At 48.5% G+C, this 22198-nt stretch overlaps 1 protein-coding gene across 1 annotated transcript; it reads right to left on the reverse strand.

The window, feature by feature from the left end:
- Positions 1-4864: 4864 nt before the first annotated feature.
- Positions 4865-21494, reverse strand: FAH (fumarylacetoacetate hydrolase). The gene is made up of 14 exons (XM_030955413.1): positions 21399-21494; positions 19064-19174; positions 18341-18462; positions 17285-17334; positions 15346-15436; positions 14724-14821; positions 14414-14466; positions 12940-13039; positions 12077-12207; positions 11252-11327; positions 10637-10683; positions 9617-9718; positions 8501-8618; positions 4865-4976 (listed from the first exon to the last, which is right to left on the reverse strand). The coding sequence occupies exons 1-14, from the start codon at positions 21477-21479 to the stop codon at positions 4897-4899; spliced, it is 1260 nt and encodes a 419-aa protein (XP_030811273.1). The 5' UTR covers positions 21480-21494; the 3' UTR covers positions 4865-4896.
- Between the last annotated feature and the right edge of the window lie 704 nt (positions 21495-22198).

Genomic DNA, 22198 nt, shown 5'->3' on the forward strand with positions numbered 1-22198 from the left:
TTGATTGGATTTCTCCAGCAGCTGCTGTCTTGGCTCTGCAGATCAAAGGAAGGACCTGGTAGGGGTGAGCAGGCAGCAGAGCTGGGCACACTCCAGCCCCTGCAGCAGATCCCAGAGCCCCCAAAATGGGATCCCAGGACACGACAGTTCCAGGGCACCCTGTGCTCTGCAGGGCACTGGAGATGCTGCAGGTGCTGAACCCTGAGCACCCCTGCCCTGGACCCTGCACAGTGAGGAGTGGGACAAGAAACCCTCCCAGGCAGCCCCTCAGTGTTCCTGACCAAAGTGTTGATCCCCCAGGCTGAGCCAAGGGATGCCCAGCTGCCACCAGGGAACCTCTGCTCCTGCAGCATTTCCCTTGGACGTTCAGTAACTGTGTTAACACCAGCCCTGTCTCAGCTGCGTATGGAGCAAATATTGTAAAATCCTTGTAAAAAAAAAACATTGTGGAGCAAGTATTGTAAAATCAGAAACCACATGTAAAATCAGAAAGCTCAAGTCTGTGGTTAAAACGTCATGGAAAACCAAGCACTTGTGCAACACAGAGTTGAGGTGAAGAATTTCTTGGGGATGAGGGAAGATGAGGAGGAGGAGCAGCTCACAGCAGATTTGTATGGAGCAGCATGGTGCCAGCACCTCAGCATGTCCCTCACGTACTCCCAAAGCCTTCAATCAATTTTAAAATCCCAGAAATGATCTCCTTCTTTCTCACTAAGCAGCAACTGTGTGGGCATTCTGAGCAGAAGCAGCAATCAAACCTGAGCAATGGTCTCCTGCCTCACTGCTTTACACCAAAAGCTACGTGAGCATCACCTACCAGCCCCGTCCCTCTTCACAAAGTCACTACCTTGACCCTGAACAGCTACTGAGAGAGTGTTTTACTTTGAGTTACTACTGCCTGGGTAATGAAAGAATTATGAATATTGCTGACCCAAAGGCTTACATCAAAACTATTTTTTTTCCCCAAGATATCGCATCCGTTTCTAATTAGAAACTCTGCAGAAAACTACTTCAGGTGGAGAGTGCCTGCATTTCACAGCAAAAAACCATTGGTTCCTTTAAATTCTGAAATACATTTTAAGGGTTTATTCCATGCTTTTTTGGTTTTTTGTGACACTTAATTATACCAACAGCACTGTTATAAATTACACCCAGCTTTTTCATTACACACCAACCAGACGACGCTTTGATCTGTAAGAAAATGCATCTCCAAGTACTAAACAGTGGCTGCCTTTAGTTTTGCTACCAGCAAAATAACAAAAGCAGGTGGAATAGTCTCAGGCAGCATGATTTATTGCCCACCCTGTGATAAATCAGCACAGCTCAGCAGCAGCTCCTGCACCCCTCCAAGAGCTCCCACCCAACAGCCCAGCACTACTCACCCCTGGATCACTGCTCCAGCATGGATTGCTCCTGGGAACTGCTGACCTCTGCTGAGTGGGACACACCAGGCAGGAGAAGGATGCTCCAGGCTAGCTCAGGAGCTGTGGTTTCCATTTAGACTCACATTTCCATTTCCTCTGGTCCTGGGCGAGGCTCTGTCTCCCCACACAACGTTGGATGATCCTGAATGAGGCCTCTCAGGTGGCTGACACAGCAGAAAGGTTTTATTTTTTCCTCCAGGCTTCTGAAGACCCAAGAAGGATTTTCTTGTTCTACACACAGGTTACAAACCCACAAACCTGGTGCTGTGACAGGGCAGTGAAAAAGGAGCTCTGATTCTGTTTGTGGGGTTTTTCCCACTTTTGTTTGAAGCCAGATTATAAGCAAACTAAGAAAAAAACATCTAAATCAAATCAAAATTGGTAACCTCTAGAAGCAGAGATGGCCATGCTCAATCCTAACTGAAACAGAATCTTCCAGAAGTGCATGGGAAGCTCTTTGTAGAGGCAACCAACCGAACTGAAACTGGCACTTCAAAAATAAACTTTTTCCAAGCACCCTGTCAGCCTGCTGAACTGAGAGCACCTAGGCTGAAGCACCCTCTTGTTCCAAGAGCCTGATCTTTCCACCTGTGCTCAACTTCCCCCAAAACCAGAAGGAAGCTCCATGACCTCCATTTTAAAGGACCAGGGAACAAACTGCCACCAACTGCCCCAGGGTAGGTGGAGCAAGCAGGAGGTGCCCACAGCACCTGTGTGTTTCCCAAAATTTGGGTCAGAGGCTGCTTTCCCCCAGGCAGTGGGTGCTGCTGGTCCCAGGCCAAAGCTATTTTGTGGGCAGCCCTGCAGATTGCAGCACAGGTGTGCCCTTCACTGACACAGGGCACCCTGGCAGGGATGGGAACCAGCAGTGCTGTGGCTCCAGGCTTGCTGTGTTGGGCAAGGGCAGCGTGGCCATGGACCCCCCTTCTCCACAGTGCCCAGCCAAAAAGAGCCCACTGCCTTCTTCTGGGGGCAAGAAAGTGGTCTTGGGCACACAGAAGAGTTTGTCTCCTTTTTTATCATCTCCTGGCATTTTGGCCCCCATCCATGTAGCAGGCAGCAGATGACTCTCAGCTCTGTCCTGGGATTTTGGACTTTGTCCAGCTCACCTCTGAAACCTGCTGTGCCTGAGGTCCTCTCCAGAAATTACCCACCTTCTGGGAATCTGGAACTTCTCCAGGTGTCCCCAGGCTAGAGGAGCTCAGCTCAGTCACCTTGGGGCCACAGGGGGCTCCTCCTCCCACCCATCCCCAGCGTGGTGCTTGGCCCAGGGATGCATAGAGGGGCCCTTGCAAAGCCACCTCCTCCCTCAGGGCTGGTTGGCTCTGGGGCACAAGCCAAGGAAGGATAGATCTGTGGCTGGGTGCCTCCATCCTGGCTGGGTTTGGGGTTTCAGCACCACTGACCTTCTGCCCGAGCAGGCAACAAGCCCAATTCCCGCTGGCTGGCAGGAATTGCAGCATTGGCTCTTTGGAAGAGGAATTCATTGGGTGTGTGCAGGACTCACCTTTACCTTGCTCAAAGTTCAGGAAGAGCCCTATGGATTTACATTTCCCTAAGTATTCCAGCACCCAGAAAGCCCTGACACCACAGTCCTTCCTGACCTTGCATCAAGGTCACAGCTGCTGTCCAATGACATATTGCCCCAATATCAGCTCTCCGTCAGACACTGCACTTCCAGGGTATCAGAAATGCCAGGGTGCACCATGGATGTTGCTTCTGCAAAGAAACTTCTCTCCAGGATAAATGCTTTGTGTGTCCTCCTGCTGCTGCCAGGAGAAAAGCCAGAGGAACAGGATGGGTGATTTCTAAATCCAAGAGGGAAGGTGTCAACTCACAATTGTCCTTTGAGGTCAAAAGATAGCACAAAGCATCTATAAATTGACGATCCAGTCAGAGTACATTAAATAAATATCTGCCTATTAGTTCAGCTCCAAGAGCCTGAAGGCAAAATAGCTTTTCCTTGATAAACAACAAAGAGCCAATGTTTTCCTGGCCAGATCATCCTTGATTTGGGGATGAACCTCCAAGTATCACTCTTTAAAGAACTATTATTGTTGCACACTGAAAGAGAGCCCATTACAGTGCACATGCCCCATTAGCAGTGATTTATATACACTGTCACATTTTTTTCTCTAATTTTCATTTCAAATTCATTTTCCTCTTCTGCATGGCCATAAGGTTCACATTCCTTGTCAGCTGCAGGTGCTCCCCAGGATGACATCAAATGTCCTCACAGCCCACATCAGCAAAACTACCTGGCAGAGCTTTCCAGCAGCAATGGGCCAGCCTGGAAAATCAGCAGCACAGGCTCATCCTGCTGTCACCACATGGAGCCAGCAGCCTCGTCAGGTTCTTCACTTTGAGGACCAAGCAAATATTTAACAAGTTCCCCTTGCACTACACCACAGTTCATTATCCGGTCTCCCGAGCTCCTCCAGTCAGTAATATCCTCTAATTGATGTGATTTGGCACTGGGCCATGGAGTTAAATTGATTTGTAGGCCAGCAGGAGAGAGCAGATGCCCTTTACACTTGAGGAAAGTGCCATGTGCAGTGTTTACTGGCTGCTGCAAGGGAATGCTGTGGCACCAGATGCTTTCAGGGTGCAGGAAGGGGCTTGGCCTGCTTGGTGTCCTTGTCACAGCCCCGTTGAGTGGCAGGGTGTGACTGGCACCAGGGAGTGCCTGGGGATCACCCCAGTGAGGAAATTCCCCTCTCTCCTCCACCCAAGGGATGCTGGTGCACTGGGTGAGAGAGAAACAGGGAATTCCCTTCTCTAAACAGGGCAGGAGGAACAAGGGTGATCTTTTGACCATGACCATGACCTGTTGAGGGGTTCTCCAACACAGTCCCCCATCACTGGGCTGGAACAAATCACTTTCTGGGGCAGGAGAGGTGGCTCTGGTTGTGTAAGGGCAGGAGGAGCAGGGACATCCTGCCTGTTGCCTTCAGTAGTGTTGATAGTCACATTTCCAAACTGCTTTGGAAATTATTGCCAATTATTTTGCCAATTATTTTAGGGCACTGGCATGCAACTCTTGCTCAGGAAGGTCTACAAGTTTTAACAACCACATGCAGCTTGCCTCCAGGATTGCACCTCCAGCATATTAACACTGTGCAAAAAGGAAGCCAGCATGGAATCTCAGCTCTTATCATCAGCCTAGTACTCTGAATATTTAAGCTTACTTGAAAGCCTCTTTTTATAATTATGAAAAAAACATTAATATGGTAGAAGAGTTAAGAATCTCATTTTCCATTTCAATCATCTTATTCATATTCTGAGAATTTTAAGCTAGCACTGAAATCCTTTTCTTATCACACCGGAGAGCCACATTCACCTTTAAGATATTTATTGATAATTAAAAATGGTAAGATTACAATCACTCATATAAAAATAATAAATCTGAATAAAGCAGGATGACTGGTGGAGGTGGGAGGATTCCTCCTTGGCTGTCACATCACTCCAGGCCTCATGGATTGGACAGGGCTGGAAGGATTTTTCCTGAGCACTGGCCAAACCCCACACGGAAGCCGTTGCCCTGGCAGTACCCTAGGGACAGAAAACAACACACAGCTTGTTCTGTGAGGACAGCAGGATTTTGCCAGGAATAAAAGTGAATAAAGGCATGAAGAGACTAAAACCAAGTGAAAACATCTCAGATATGCAATGAGGGGTAGGAAAAAAGAGCACCTGGAAGAGTTCAAGTGGCCCAAGAATATGAGGAAAAAAAAGAAGCACAAACTGTTAAACACAGCAATATGCAAGTTCAGTGAATTGATCAGAGAACAAGCAAGATGTGCCAGCAATATTTCTGTTTTCAAACCTAACCTGCAGCACCATCAATCTACCTGGCAAACTGATTCACTGCCTGGCCCAGCCCTGCAATTAATCAAATAAATCTGGATTCTCTTTCTGCGGCATCAGGGCTGCTCTTGGGATGTTAGGATGCTGGCAGCCAGAAAGGCAGTCATTAAACCCCCCCAAACAGCAGCACCTACCCTTGCAGAAGCTGTTTCACTGGCTAAAGCCAAGTGGTTTAGGTCCATGAGAAATCCAGCATCAGACTCCAAGTTTAATCCTGTGTTACATAAGAGGGGTGGGAGCTCTGCTGGCTGCTGCAGAGCTCAGGGGCTGTGACAGCCTCTCTGACCACGGGACAGCTCTGAGTGTCCCTGCTCCTGCGAGATGGAGGGGGTGACATCGGGACAGGGATGCTGCAGCTCCTCCTGCTGCTCCACAAACAGCAGCCACCAGCAAAGCTCAGGCAGAGCAGGGCAGGGCAGGGGACACAGGCAGGGCCCTCTGAGAAGTCTATTCTGTAGCCTTCTGCTACAGCAGCTGATCAAAGGAAGGGCAAGTGGCATATGCTGCATTTTAAGGACTGATTTCATAGCTAGAGATGGATTTTCCTGATGGAATACATCACCTGCATGTGATTAAAAGCTGCTGCCTTCAAGAAGCCAAGAAGGAGCTCAACAGAATAGCCCCTAATTCCCACCCTTAGCAGAGATCAGTGGAAAAGTCCCCTGAGGGAGAGAAAGGGTGGGCTCAGGCTGCAGGGCAGCCAAAGTGACTGCAGCACAAAGAGGGACCCTGCCAGCCCTAAGCCACAGCGCAGCTCTCACAGCTGAAATGAAGCTTTCCAAGGCCAGTGGTGTCTCTAAATGCTTGTGTAAAGCCACAGACACCGTCCTGGTACCTGCCAGGTAATCCTCATCCTTTAGCAGCAGTGGGAAAAGGCACTGCAAGGCTCAGCTCAGCTTCCATTCGCCTCATTAGGCTTCATTGCCAGCTTTCCTTTGAGCAGCAGCTGATTATTTCAGTCCAGTTTGGTTATCCCTGCTGTCAGGCACAATTTAGAGCAGCACCAAGGAGCAGCACACTGAACAAAGCCAGCCCTGTGCTGCCAGCAGCTCTGGCCTGAGCTCTGTGGGTGCCAAGGAGCTACTGAGGGGTTTTTGCAGGCAGCTGCCAGCACCACCTTCCCCTGCCGGGCTCCCTCCCGAGACACTTCTTGGGAGAAATACAGTTCTCTCCTTTTATGTGTTAAGTCTCTGAAATAGGTCCCAGGTGGGGAGTAAGAATACAGAGCTGAAAGAGGAAACCAGAAATGATGTGTTGAGCGCTTGGCAAGAGCTAATGGCAGTGCCCTGGGAGGGGATGGAACAGCACCAGCCCTGCCCCAGGGGTGCCCTAAGGCCCTGGGCCTGCCATACATCAATAAATGAATAAATAAACAGGAGCAGCTCCCACACAGCCCCAGCAGCCCCTGCTCCTTGCAATGCCCTGGTGCCACAGCCACAGACTGTGCCAGTGTGAAACAGCCCAGCAGAACAACTGACCTGGCACTGCCCCCCTGCCCTCCCCAGCTTACAGCAACGCTGCCACCTTTAAAGAGTAAAGACATTCAGGATTCTAAGCACTTAATGAATTAACATAGCTTGTTAATTGGGCAGGAGGAGCATGGCTCCTGGGCTGGTCACATTTGTCCCCAGGCTGGCTCCCCATGCCAGCAGCTCCCAAACTGTGAGGGGCTCCTTGCCAAAAGGGATTGGAGCATGCAACTCCACAGGGATGTTCATCAGCCCTCACTGTACCCTGATTTAGGGCTCCTGGCACAGTTACTGGAGGGAGACTGAGGACTGGAGGGCAGTGTGGCACTCTGGATTGCTGCAGGAGGGTCCCTGCATCTGGGGGGAGCCTGTAGGGAGCAGCCTCAGAGGGCTCCACGTTGCAGCATGGACACTCACTGGGCTGGTGGGGGCTGGAGGATGTCAGAGGCACTGGGGACTCCTCAGGTTCATCACCTGTGGCTCTCTCTAGTGCACCTCAACCTCCAGTTCTCTCAGCATCTTCCTCTGTCAAACTGGCAGCAGCTCACAGAAACAGGATTTTCAAGGCTCCTGGATGGGCTGCCAGGCAGGAGGCACTGGAATTGCCAGAGGACTGGAATACATACATTCCATTTTTTTTTTTTTAATCACAGAAAATTCTTGACTTTTCTTATTTTATTTTTTTTTTCAGAGAAAACCAGTTTATAATTTTAAACTGTTTTGTCAAAAATCCTAGAGTCCAGGTTGGGTTGGGCAGGCCCAGGCACACATTAGCATCACACCACAAGCCCAGGAGTTTGTCACTCACATTTTCCCTGCCCTCAGTCACACCTGTGAAGCCTTTCCCCATTGCCTGAGCCGTGTGCTCCTGTGCAGACATCTCTGATCACATCAGCAGGATGGAACTGCTCCCAGCCAGGGGTGGCGCTGGCTGGGTCTCAGCTGTGACACACAGCATCCCCCAGGACATTCCCTAAAATCCCAGCAGGTCACACAGCAAAGACATTGCAGGCTTGAAACAAAAGTTTCCCATGGCTGTTCTTGCCAAATATTTGCACCCCAAAGATGAGAGGAAAGGAAAAAACAGATTTGTTTTGCACAAGGCTTTGGGTTAAAATGAAGTAAGAGTGGGATTTAGATCACAAAACACTGTGGTAAAATTAAATTCATAAAATCCTTAGATTATCAAGATGAAAACTAAAACCATGTCTCAGCATGAAACAGGCCTCAAGCAGAGCCCTTTTCAGAGGGGAGCTGATCAGCTGCTCCAGAAGGTTCCATGCTGTTTCCCACATACTTGATTTGCAACACACTTCACTGAATAGGCCTAGGTTACAAATGAAATATTATTTGAAAAATAATTTTTTTTTAGCATTTGCCAAGCTCTGCTCCACATGCAAACTTGTACTGTGGTGGAAACAATTAATCAACTGCTCCTAGTCCTGGGGTATTTTTACCCATAAAGGCAAACCTATCTCCATCATCTCCTTGGTGCTCACACACTGGCATAGCAAGAGCATCAGGGACTTAGCAAAGCAAATAATCTGTTCTAGAAAGCATTTATGGCAGGGAAATTTCCATCCACAGCTTGAGCCTCCTCACAGGTAGGATGGAAACAACTGTGCTTGCATGGCAGGCATGTAGAGAATAGCCCAGCTCCACACCAGGGACTGTCCTGCTGGGCTGAGCCTATGGAGATGTGTCCTTGCTGCAGTGTCAGAGCAGCTCTCCAGCCATTACCTGTCAGAATGACTTCATCTCCATCCTGCAGGAACTTCCGAGACTGCCCACTGCCAAGAGGGATTTCTTTGGTTCCATTCCAGGACAGCTCCAGCATGGAGCCAAAGCTCTCTGGCTCCTGCAGCAAGAGTTCAGAAACAAATAAACAATTTTTTAGTGTCTTTCCTGCTGTTCAGCTTCTTGCTGCTGGGAGCAGACGCACAATGTTACCTCTACAGAACAGAGTTTTGCTGTTGAATTAATTAATTGATACATTGGGTCCTTTTCCTGACTTTGCATTTTAATTTCTTGCTGGCTATTAGCAGTGATGCTTACAGCTGTTAACTGGTGTATTTAACATAGTGTTCAACCTGGTAAAGCACTTTGGGTCTGCCACAGCAGGAATGGAAGCAAGTGGAGGAGACTTCTACAAATCCAATGCTTTTATGTGATCACGTTTCAGATTTTTAATTTCATTTTGTTCTTCAGAAGAGCAAAGCTGGTGTTTGTGAGTCTTCAATGTCTTCTGCAGTACAATAATCTGAAGACTCAAAAAGCTCCCCAGAAATGCTCAAAAGTGAAGTATAGGCATCCCAGCTTGCAAACAACTTACCTGAAGGTGTCTTTGAGACAGCAATGTACAGGATTTGTGTTTGGTGGTTCAGAAAGTGAGGGTTGCCCATTTATTGCAGCCACTGTCCAAATGGCAGCTCAAGGGGAGTAAAAGCTTGTGAAGCTGGCTCCAGCTTCATTGGAGAAACTAAAAGTTATATCAGGCACCTTTTACATTCTTTTCAGAAATAAAAAGCTGCATTTCATAGAGGGTAAATGCATTGTAAGGATGCTTCCACACAGAAGTTAATTTGCATCTCTTGTAAAATAGTTCTTAGGGAAAGAAATACAGGAGAGATCAAAACCCCAAAACTCAACAACATAAAAAAACAGCCAAGCAAAAACCCTACCCAAACCAAACCACTTCTCAGTGTGAATTTGGGGCTACCAGAGCAGCACCCCAGAGTGCCTGGGGGAGAGCTGCAGATGGTTTTGTGGTGCTCAGGTCAGGAAGGGCTCAGCCCCAAGCCCTGCTCTGTTGGCTCTGGGCTGCTGACCAGTGACTGTCGTGGTTTCAACACTTACAGGTCCACTGATGGTGCCAGAGGCCAGGAGGTCTCCGGGCCTGAGGTTGCAGCCATTGATGGAATGATGAGCCAGCTGCTGCTTCATGGTCCAGTACATGTGCTGGAGGAAGGAGGAACAGGGGCTAAAGCAAGGAGGCAACAAAGGACAAACTGCTCTGGTGGCCATTAGGCTGTGCACAGTGGAGGCATGTGGCCTGGCCTATGGCATTCATAAAACCCTCACTTTAACATGCAATTTAGTCCCTTAAAATTTTTCTTATTTCATCTGGATTTCATTTTTCCTCTTCTTCCTCTCTAAGATCAGTACTGCTGACCCAAGCTCCATGATTACACCCAGTATTTTAACAGCCCTGTAGAAAAATCTGCTTATTACTGATTTGCTGACTACTGATTTACTGATTAAGGTAATTACTATGCAAAGAGCCAAATGTGAATATGAAATGGATTGAGAACTGCTGCAGCTGGCACATCAATCTCCTGGTTTCAATCAGTGGGTGGAGGCAGAGCCACAGAGGGGATGGGGCAGACCCAGGCTCAGGCTGGCAGCAGTGAGTGGTTCTAAATCACAGCTGTGGCTGCAGAGCTGTATTGCAAGAGACAATTCCCTGCCAAATGCTCAGAGCTAAGGATGCTCTGAGCACCCCAAAGGGAGCAGCACAGAGAGCTGTCCCCTTCACCAAGCATTCAGGTGTTCCCACCTCACAGGGGGGAACCATCACCACCTTCATTTCATCTTTCAAAAATGAAATGTTTTTAATTTTTTTGGAAAATTTTGGACTGCTCAGGGAGGTGGTGGATTCACCATCCCTGGAATTGTTCAAAAGTGTGGATGTGAGTGATGTGGCTTAGTCATGGGCTTGGCATTTGGACTCAATGATCTTGGAGGTCTTTTCCAACCTCACTGGTTCTCTGATCCTGTTCTATGAGTCTAATGCAAAAAGCAGGGTTTGAAATTGCCTGGGCTGGAGCTGATGGCATCAGCAAGATTGCAAATAAACAAAAGATACTGGAGCCTTACCTTGAAATTGGATCTGCATATAGTAGTTGGCGTGCTCATTCCTTCTCCTGCAGAAAATAAAGGATAAAAAAGAGAGAAGCAATTTGTTTCTGTTGGATGAATGATGTTGGACTCTTTTTATTTTACAGATGGATGGAGACTTCTTTTATCACTGTAATCCCTAGTGAGAAAGCAGTAATAACATTTTCTATTGCTATGAAGACTGGGATTTCATAGAAAACAAGTGTGTGGGTTGCACCGGAGCAGCATCAAGCTGCCCATTTCCCACTCTCTGCTCTCCTGTGGGAGGAACACCTGGACCCTGTGGTCAGCAGGGCCCTAAGGTGGGGGCTGAGCTGGGTTAACATCTGGATTCCCCACAAGTCTGCTCATTCCATGCCCTGATGAGCCCTGGCTGTGCAGGGAGACCCCTCAGGGACCCTCCTCAAGGGGAGCACTCCCTGCTTGGCACATCTCTGCACAGCCAGCTGGGAGCACAGGAGTTCTGCCCCTTCCTCTGGGCAAAGCAGGAAAAGAAGGAGCACAGAGCCCAGGGCAAAGGGCCTGAAGGTTGTGGTGGTGCCACAAAATTTAATTGGCAATTGCAGCTTTGTGACCCACTCAGCTTTGCCGTACCTTTAATGGCAACAAAGAGCTTGATGTCAAAAGTGTAGGGCTCTTTATCCTGAAGGTAGGGCAGCGGCCTGGGATCCTAAAAGCACATCAAACACATCATAAACCAAAAGGAATTGAACAATCCACAAGACATTCCAGTGAGTGTTGGTGTACCCAGCCTGTGCTGCACAACCCATTCACTTCACCATTCTTACTGCTCAGATTATCACTTTTCTTGGTCTCATGCACACACGTTTAAAGATCTTTCTGGACAGACACGATATCCATGTAATCCAATTCCTTTTTCTGCACAAGGCTTGCAAAAGCCATGCCCATCATTTCATTGTGGATGTTAATCCAGCACGAACAGAGTGCCAGCACACCTTTGCTCTGTGCCTGCACAAAGATGGTGAGGTCTCTGCAAGACTCTCTAATCTTTCCCAGTTTTAACCACCTGCACAATGCAGACAACTGGAAATGCTTGAACAAAGTGTTCTGGCTTGACTCCAGCCTCTCTCCACCACTTACAGGATGCTAAGTGCTACCAAAGACCCAGAAGAAGCTCTGATTATTTATTTTCCAAGTGTTTTAAAGATGATTTTTCTGGCCCTCTCAAGCAGGATGACAGCACAACACGTGCCAGGGCCAGTGACATCAATGAGCACTTGAACCCAGAGGGCCCTGGCTGCCTTCATCTGCTCAGAAGCAGAATCCCAACTGTGAATTCCATGGAGACAGTCCTTGGCATGGAGGCAGCTCCGTGATTTCTGCTGATGCCAGCTTCCAGCTCTGCTGACATTTTCCCAGCACCGCTTTTCCTTTATTTCAACCTTTCCTCTTGCTGACCTGCACAGGGTTTGGCAGCACAAATGGCATGAGAGCTTCCATGGTGACGACCCACGGGGAGATGGTTGTGCCAAGGCTTTTGCTCAGGAAAGGACCCAGAGGAACATATTCCCACTTCTGGATGTCACGGGCTGGGAAGAGAACATTCAAAGCAATGCAGGTAAACATATCCTAGGAATTGCACAGCCATCAGACCCATGAAACAGTAACATGAATTGAAATTGCCATCCCCAGCTTTTTCTAGCTGTTGTGCCCAAATCCTAATTTAAATCCATCCATTTTCAACCCAATTTTCTTAGATCAGCTAGATTAGGATGATAAATCAGCAATAAGTAAAACAAACGAGATCATCCCCATATAACCAGTATTTTTACCCCTGCTTTAATTTTTTATAATTTATAATATTTATAATTTATTATATATCATTTATAAGATATTAATTATATTAAAAATTATAATAATCCTTTTATACCCAGCTAATGGTCTTTGCCAGCCATAGGGAGAATTTCAACAAGTTAAATCATTGCAGAGACTGAGGGATTTGTGATTGCCAAACTTCCTTTTCCTGACACTGAAATCAATCACCATCCTTGGTATCACCATTCTTATGACTCCTCCATCCCTGCCCAGAAGGAACTAGACTGAAATTAGCTCTTTCATAAGTAAATAAATCTTCATTAGGCAGCAATTTCTGGTTCTACTAATTGATCAAAGATGGATTGATACAGGCAACACTTCATTTTCATCCCTTCCAGTGGTACCCGTGGTTTCAGTGATCAGTTCTGCTGTTGGAATATGGAATTTGTGCCTCTCCCGTGGTGCTGCACCCCCCTCTCCAGGCAGGCTCCCACAGCAGCGCTCACCGCTCCAGTCGTTCATCAGCACCATCCCAAAGATGTGCTCCTGGGCCCTGCTGATGGGAATGGGCTCCCCAAACTTGTTTCCAGGACCTACAAAGAATGCCTGAAATCAAAAAGCAATGTGCTGATTATGTTTTTGGAGTTAAAAATCCTTACTGCACAGAGAGTTGCAGACAGATAGTGCAAAACTCATCCTGTCCATTAACAGAGGCTGGACAGGATGAGTTTTGCACCATTTCCCACACACATTTGGACAAAACCCATGGCCCGCTCCCCCTTTTCTTCCCCTCCATGAAGCTGGCAGGCTTGAATTACTTAAGAGCTCTGTGTTGCTAAGAGACAGGCACTAAACAAGGGCACAATGTTGTCAAAATGCAGGAGGAAAAAATGGTCCCTCCTGATTGGAGTCCGGATGCAGAACAGGTTTGCCCACCGAAGGGACTGATTGCTGCAGACAGGGAACAGGAAGGAATGTAAAGTCATCCAGGGGGATACTGAACGTGGCTGGAGCCTGATGAGACAGTGGGCAAGAACAGGCAGGTGGAGAAATGTGCCCACTAAGAAAAGCAGGCCATGAACTGGGTGCCTGAACTCATTCCCTTAGGAATCCACAGCCTGCCCATGCCGAGGATTTTATAGGAAAGCTCAGCTGTCTCTTTCTGTCTGCAATATGGAAGTTTTTCCTTCTGTTCTTGCAGCAGCCAGCAGTAGAGCTCAGGCTGGAAAGCAGAGCCATGGGAACCCCATTTTGTGGACTGCATCTCCCCTTGCAGCATGAAAGAGTTTCACTACATTTTTATAACCATTTCCATCAATATTACACTTCCTCCACAACTTTTTTTTTTTTTTTTAAGGGAAAAGACTGGGAATAAAACATACAAAAATTATATAAGCTATTAAAATGATATAAATCTTAATAGAATCCCATGAAACCCTCCCTTCTGGACCACACTAAGCCACAGCATGATGTGCTTTCCCATCATGTTTTTTTATATGTTTACAGGTTTTAACTTTCCAGGCAGGACAATCAGGAGTTTGAATCCCACTGCCAAGTTCTCAGGGTTTCCCCTGCTCCAGCACAAGGTGCAGACAGCCTGGACTTCCCAACCCCAGCGTCCACTGATGGATCCTGGCTGCAGTGCAGAGGTAACTGCTGACCAGGAAATGGGCTGTGGGGGCTGTGGAAAAGAATTCTGCTGCCTGACTGCACCACTGGTGCTCAGCTTTGGCCAGGTGAGCTTTTTCCAGCCTGAGAGCTGTATGAGCAAACCTCCCAGTGAGCTAAGGCACCCTGCTCCTCACCCAAAGCAAAGGTTTGTTCCATAGAAATCCTTACTGCCTACAGCACTGACAGCTCAGAGAGGAACACAGAAATGGACCTTATGGGACATACAGTTTAGAAGAAGTTAAACCCACCCTTTCTTCCCCGTTTCTATTATAATATTTTTGAAGTTATAAGGAGAAAAAAGCCTCTCACCATTTCTAACTCGATATCCAGACGTTTACAAGCACCAAACACTGGAGGTTTATCTGTGGGTAGAAGCGAGAATGCATTACAACAGGGAGGCAGCTAGGGAAATAGAAGTAATGGCCAAAAGAAACAGCAGCTGGTGCTGCTTGGCATGGAACAAAAAATGGACTTAAACCAGGGCTTTCTCTTGCCCTGACCCCAGGCTGGGCTTTAGGCAAGGCATCCCAGACCCTTCCACTCCACTACTCTATGATGTGGAGAAAAATTACAGAATAAAAGAAATAAGAATCCAGATTAAAATGCCCCCAGAACTCACCATTGTCAGGTTTTGTTTGTCCCACAGGTCTCCTGATGGGCGTCCCAGACACCACAACAGACGAGGCCCGGCCGTGGTAACCCACAGGTAAGTGCAGCCTTGAGAAAGAGCACAGGGCCTGGGTCAGCTGGGTGCCAGAGCAGCTTTTGGGGTGGAAGCACCAGGGGAGTGTGAGGTGCAAGGAGAATGAGCTCTGCATGCACAGGCACAGACCTCAGCACCTTATTCTGATATAAGGTTGGAAGTGAAATATAATAACAAAGCCATGCTGCAGTCTTAATGCACTGCTGTGCCACTGCTCCAATTAATTCCTTGGATCTTAAAATCTGCTTTCTTTTCACTCAGCAAAACCTAATTTTTTAGGTATATTTGTCTTTGAACTAGGGGGGCTGCACAGTGACTGCTGTGGCCACTGCAGTGAAGGGCAGTGCAGGTTCAGCTGAGGCTGGGGATGTGTGGAATTTGGTTCTGGCATTGAACTCTGGACAGCACTGATTCTCATCTGCTATGAACTGAAACCAGTGTGACCCTGAAAATCTACTCAGACCTTTGAAACATCATGTGTATGTAAGGATAAGCCTGCAAAATAATGCTGCACTAGAGAGCAATCCAAGGCACCCACCAGTTCGGCATCAGAGCGTTCTCCTTCCCCCTGAACATGATCCCAACGTTTGTGGCATGCTGGCGTGAGGAATAGAAGTCAGTGTAATCTCCTGCACGAGGGAAGAAGCCATAAAACAGGGATCAGTGGCAGCCAAGGCCCTCACCTGTGGGGGCTGGAGCACATCACCCACTGCTGGGAAGGGAAGGAGCAGAGAAGGAGACAGCGGGAGCACTCAGGTGTCACAGACATCTTTTATGAAAAACCTTTTTTTTTAAAGATTTTTCCTCCTGAGAAGCTCAGAGGCCTCAGGAACAAAATGCAAACAATGATTTTCTGCTGCTGTGGAATGCAACAGGTGGATCTTTGATTAACCCATGTTAGTTGTTTCTAATTAATGGCCAATCACAGTCAGCTGGCTCAGACAGAGTCCAAGCGACAAGCCTTGGTTATCATTCTTAGCTATTCTATTCTTAGCCAGCCTTCTGATGAAATCCTTTCTTCTATCCTTCTAGTATAGTTTTAATATAATATATATCATAAAATAATAAATCAAGCCTTCTGAAACATGGAGTCAGATCCTCGTCTCTTCCCCCATCCTGGGACCCCTGCGAACACGGTCACACTCGGGGATGTCAGTGATAGCACAAAGGGGTGATTAACAGCTCACCTATACATTATGCAGACAAAAATGGCTTTTTTTTTGGTAAGCCTCCAGTAGAGAAGAGGAGGGGAAAGGCAGGACATAAAGCAGCAGCCCCCTTTCCATAGGCAAGCAATTCCCGCTTCTTTCCCTGCAGCCGGCGGCAGCGGCGCAGGGACCCGGGCGATACCCAGGACATCTGCTGCCCTCTGCTGCCATCCCTGCAAACAGCTCCCGCTCCTGAGCCACGGGAAAACACGGGCAATGAGGGGAAAACACCTTCTGGGAGGGTGCATTTGCATGATGTTGGTGAGGGAGCTCAGTAATTATCCGGCAGCTCCAGGAGCATCCAGGAGTAAGTGATCCCCTGCAGTTCAGCCTCCCAGAGGAGGAGCCAGCCAGCCAGGAGAAGCGGGAACCACACACGGGACAGAGCTGCACCTAGGGGATGTAGAATCCTAAATATGCCTCCTATCTGTGTGATCCAGCTCGGTGACACCAGGGCAGTCCATTCCCGGTAGCCATGGGAGCCAGGAGCCAGCAATTGTCTGACACGACATGTGCAACATGAAACTAATTTTCAGAAAGGCATCACACCTATGGGAACTCCTCATGGCTCCTCTGGGACAGGCTAGACTTTGTCCCAAAGCAGGGCTGTGCCCCCAGGAAGGCAAAAGGCAGCTCAGAACAGAGCTTGGATAGAAAATGGGCAAGTTCACATCCCTGTTCCCATGCACGTCATGCCCTCAAGTGACTTTGATCAGGTTGGTTTGGGTCCAAACACAAACTCCTGCTAAAACCAGGAAATGTTCATGTATCTATATGAATATAGGAATCCCAAAGCAGTCCTCATGGGAGTGGAGGCAAGATCTGGGATGCAGAGTGGAAACTCATACTTGTTCATGAGGCTGTGCAGGAATATCTGCCTTGGAAACTTTGCAACATCTGAAATATTTTCTGATGGCAAAAGGGGAAATTGTTGGAAACTGAACAAGTGTTTCTTTCCTGGCTCTAGTCACAAAGGCCTGTGGTGATGCCAAGCTGATGACAGGAGTTATGTACCACCAGACACCCCTGATTTAGTGGAAATTGCATCCAGGAGTGCTCTGGCTGCTATTGAGCTTCCCCAGGCCTTTATTCTTGTGCCACAGACAGCACCCAGCTTTCATTATGTGCAATAATCTCCTTGTGGCTGCTGCAAAGCCCATTCCCTGTCACAGCTATGATGTGTCTGTCTGGAGCAGCTGGAAATGAAGCAGCTGCTCCTGTGGGAGCACAGGGCAGTGCCCAGGAGCCCCTGGCTGCCCCCGCACTCACCAATGTGGGCAGGCAGGTGCATCGTCGCAGCAGTTTGAGGTACAAATGCCCTGAAATGAAAAATGATGCCTTCAGATCTCAGAAAACTTGCAGCTCCCACCCGTAAGAAACATGGAAGAGGCTGACTTGCTCCCCCAGCTCCTTCCTGAATTTAGTTTGCAAAAAAACCTAAAAAATAAAACTGGCAGAAAAGCTGGCGACTGCACAGGCTGCTGTTCCTGGGGTGGCTGCAGCAACAGGAGCAGCTGCCAGGGGCTGAGTGGGCACAGAGAAATCCCAGAGCCCGTGCCCAGGACAGCAGTGCCTCTGCTGGGTGGGAAGGATGAGTTCATGGCATGTGGCTCCTGGGGGGGGCTGATTCCAACTGCTGGCCCTGCTCATGGGGCAAGCAGCAGCTCAACCCCTGTCCTGCTCAAGAGAGCCTAAATCCTCCCAATCCCCCTGGCAGGACAGGGAGGAACAACTCCTGCTCACTGCCAGGGCAGGTATTGTGGTGCCTAAAGCATCACTCCAGACAAAGTAGAGGTGTGGGGTTGATGGACACCCACATTTTCCATCAGCACAGAGCAGAGCACAGCCCTCCCCTCCTGCCCCTGCACAGCCCCAAAGCTGAAGCCAGTTTGTGAGCACATGCTCAGTTCCAGCAAAGTCAGGTGGTTACTGAGGACAAACTGGGGGGTGTCCTATTCCTGCTCCAGGCGTGACAGGCAGGTGGGAGAGGTGGAGACCCTTGAACCACGTCTGCATGGAAGGAGGGGGGTGGCCAGAGCGCCAGCCCAGCCCCACAGAGAGGCAGCAGCAGCTCTGGACACACCCAGGGCAGAGCTGGCTGTTCCCAGGAGGAGGGTGACACCCTGGCCCTGTGGGCAGTCACGGGATTAATCAGAGATTAATCTTTAGGTAATTAAGAGAAGGAAGCACTGGATGTGCACAAACCCCAGTTCATTCCCACGTAGGAGGCAGGTGGCCACGTCAGAGTGTTGGTTTTGGTGTGCTGTCACTCAGGTGACACAGGGCACAGCTGACACCTCCCTGTGCCACTCTCTGCTCCCTCACCTCCTCCTCAGCTCCGTGTTGTCCCTCAGGGTGGGCTCTGCAGCTGACAGCAGCTTCTGCAGGAGAGCCCTGGCCTCGATCCACGCTGGCCGGCCCAGCCCCATGAAGGCATTCAGGGTGGGCTGACAGTGGCACACAGGGGCAGGGACAAAGAAAAAATCACATTTTTACTTATCCTTCACGGCAGGAAGATGTCCCACACTCCCATCCCAGTGTTGGATGCCCGTGCCCAGGGTTATGTGGCCGTGGCTGCCCAGAGCACCCTTCCCCTGCCCATGGCTGCCCACACCCCCATCACACCCCACAAGGACCTGCTGCATGCTGGCATCACCCGTCCTTCACACCACTGCAGGCTCTGCTGGCTTTGATAGCTCCGCCAGCTGTACACAGAGCTTGCTTGTATTTATCCTTTACACAACCTCCCTGTCATTAATATCCCACCCATGGAGTGTTGAGGGCACTAGCAGGAGTGAATTAATATTTAGGCTTTGTGTCAGACACCTGCATTGCCAAAGGATGATGCCTCTTTCCTGGAAAATGACCTTTGGACCCCCCATGCCCCTGCTGTCCTTGCTATCACACCTGTGATGGTTTTTGCTCTACCAGAACCCGCCTGACAACATATTTCCAGTTCATGTTCTTTATCTCACCACAAGTTGCTAAAGTGCCTTATGGAATATTTGTTAAATGCTTGTGGGAATTAGAACAGACTCTGATAAATACCTGGTCAAAGACGTGCTGATGTTTGGCAAGAGCTGGTCCATTGAAAAGATGTTTAATGACGCTGAGATCCAAAATCTGGTCCCCAATGGCTACCCCAAGCCTGTGCCGAGGCTGCAAAGCAGCAAGAGGAGGGGGGAAGAGAAGAAAAATTTATGCTTGTACCCAAAAATGCCCCAAAGAGGGCATAGGGGGAGACAGTGACCACAGAGAGTTTAACATATCCAGAACAAAGGTCTGGTACCACAGCAATGGAACATCAAGAGCCATCTGAGTCTGGCTGCTGAAAAGTGTTAAGCCCTATGGGCAGAGCATCACTGCAGACTCCCTGCAGACCTTGAGGGGTGGAAAAGAGCCTCATCCCCATCTTTTGGGGAAAGGATAGCACAACAAGCAGAGGTTTCTCTCCCTGCCCTCCTTCCCCCAGAAAAAGGCTGACTTGCTCATTAACACCCTTCACTAATGACATGCATTGCAGAATAAGCCCATACATCTGCAGTATGCTGTGAAGTGGGAAAACACTACTGCTCCTCCTGCCAGTGGGGAACAGAAGCATAGAGAGGCCTTGGGCAGGGTGAATTCCATCCCTGTGGGCATGCCATTGGAGAAACAGCCATTTCTGCAGCCCAGCTCCTCCCCAGAGGACAGAGGGTGCTCTGGTGATGCCAGGGGACACACCATGCCCAGGCACAGGATTTCTGTGCCTTGCTGGGCGAGGCTGCCCTGCACCACCCATCCTCACAGCACACCAGGAGCTCAGGACCAGCACACTGAGCCCAGGCTGGATCCCTGCTGGATCCTGGCTGCAGGAACAGCATCCCACACATGGGAAATGTCACAGATGCAGCCCAGGAGACAAAGCTCCTGTTCATGGCCCGGGCCGTGCGGAGCCAGCGGCGACGGCGGGGCAGCAGCACCGACAGACCCAGGGCAGCTGCACGGGGCAAAAACACACCACAGCCTCCATTATTGTGTCTCTGGGCAAAGAGAGACAAGCTATTACAGCCACTCTGAAAAGCAGCTCACCAAAATAACCATCTTCAAAGGTGCACGCTATTAAACCTATTTTTCAACCTTTAATTTCCAAACAAGATTCCAAATGTGGTAGTAGGCGTTTATTCAGCAAACATTCCTGCAGAAAAAAAACTAAAGGTCATGTCAGGTTAATTTGTAACTGGGATAGTCAGGAATGACACCAATTGTTTTAGCCTGAAATCATTAGAACATTCAGCTACCATCAGAACATTGTTCTCCTAAATAATTTCTGTAAGTCTTGCCTGTCATTTCACAGGGTTTGAGTGAAGATGTCTTTTTCAGAGAACAGTTACTGAGGAAGGCAGAAAAATAATCCAAACTTGCTAGATAACAGCATGCACATCTTGGAATAGATTAAACACACCATCTCATTTTATCTTCAGAAAATGCCACATCAGAAAACAGAATCTTCAGGTGGTTTTTTTTTTAACCTACATGGATAACTAGCAGAAACCAGAAGATAACGATGAAGTTTCCATAAGCAATGACAAATAAATTCTCCACTTTTTCCTTCTGAGAAGCAGCTCTTGGCTTGTTTCCCTTTGTCCAGGAACTCCACCCTGTCAGGCACTCAGAGGTGTGAGGTTCAGCCTAGCTGGACTCAGTTCTCATGAAAATTGGGAATTGAGAGCTACCTCTTTGGTAGAAAGGTTGAGTCACGTTTTCTTATGTGATCGTTATAAAATAGAAGGGCTGGAGCTGGCTCAGCTGGCAGGCTTCAGGCCCAGCTTTAAATATGACACATTTGCACACACTTAATGCAGCATTGCATAAATATACACCCAATAGAACACAATGGGTCAGCTGCAAAAACAGGTAAAACACACATTTGGTGCCCTGGTTTAATGCTTTGGCAGCCACCACCAGCGGTAGTTACTGGGGCTTCTTAAGGGTAATGGTATGATTACAGTCACAGAGAGAATGAAAGACCAAGTTAAAAATTAAAAAATTGAGTGTGAAATGTATTGTGCCTCTACATAGGGAGTGGAAGGGTCAAACACAGATTAAATGATGTCACAGAAATGATCAAAACCACAGAACTACTGTACATATCAGCCAAAGTATTTCTCATCAGTATTAACACTTCTGATTTCTTTTGTGCAGTTTCAAAGAAGCTGTAATCAAAATAACCACACTAAGGAAACAGACAATGTGTCAGCTACAGCTTTGCCATCAGGTCAGGAAGCCCATGAGTGTCTCAGGCTGGGAAATCTCCCTTTATCCCACATTGCTGGGAAATTCTGCTCTCTTATAGCCCTGGAAGAATTACAACATCCCAAGAACAAAGTTTGCTGTTACTCACCTCCTCCTTTGTGGAGAAAACCCCATAGGGGAGGTTTTGGAGAGGAAAATCTGAGTCCTTGGCTACCTGGATGAAAGACATGCTGACCCCCGAGCAGCCCCTGCTTACACACAGCTCCCACCTCCCAGGTGCTTCACACCTTCCTCAGAGGAAGATCCTCTCCAGGTGCTGCAACCCAGAGCAGAGGAGCATCAAATCCCACCCTCTGTCCTCAGGCACAAACCAATCCCTGCTCCGTGGCCATCCCACCCCCTGGCCGGGCCCTGGCAGTGGTTAATCAGTGCCAGGGGTTGGCCTGAGTCAGCAGCTGTGAGCTGTTCCCAGCCAGGCACTGACCCTGGTGAAGGGGGGTCTTCTCCTCACAGGTACCTTCCCCGGAGGTATTTAGATGTGTAGATGTGGCACTGAATTTAGGGGTGGACTTGATGTTCTTGGAGGTCTCTTCCAACCTTAACCCTTCCATGATTTTACAAACTGAGGCCTTCCTGTAACAGGTAACTCACTGGGGGCAAAGGATCCAGCAGCTCTAAACTGCCCTGGTTTACCTTTGGAGGGGTCATTTATGTGCCAGGGCCCTGGTGAACTGATTATGTCCACACTGATTCTCCCACCACAAGCTCAGCAGCCCTTGGGAAGTTGCACAATTCACACCTGAAACTGCACCTTTTGTGGTTTTCAGTTTTGCAATGCTTCTGCACCTTGTCAAGTTCTTCCATTTTCTCCAGATAGTTCCACCACCTTAAAACCAGAGACATAATGTGCAGCCAACCAAAAAGAACAGGGAGGCTGGTGCCTCTGCT

This window comes from Camarhynchus parvulus, chromosome 10 (genome assembly GCF_901933205.1).
Source record: "Camarhynchus parvulus chromosome 10, STF_HiC, whole genome shotgun sequence".
In the NCBI taxonomy this organism is placed as follows: domain Eukaryota; kingdom Metazoa; phylum Chordata; class Aves; order Passeriformes; family Thraupidae; genus Camarhynchus; species Camarhynchus parvulus.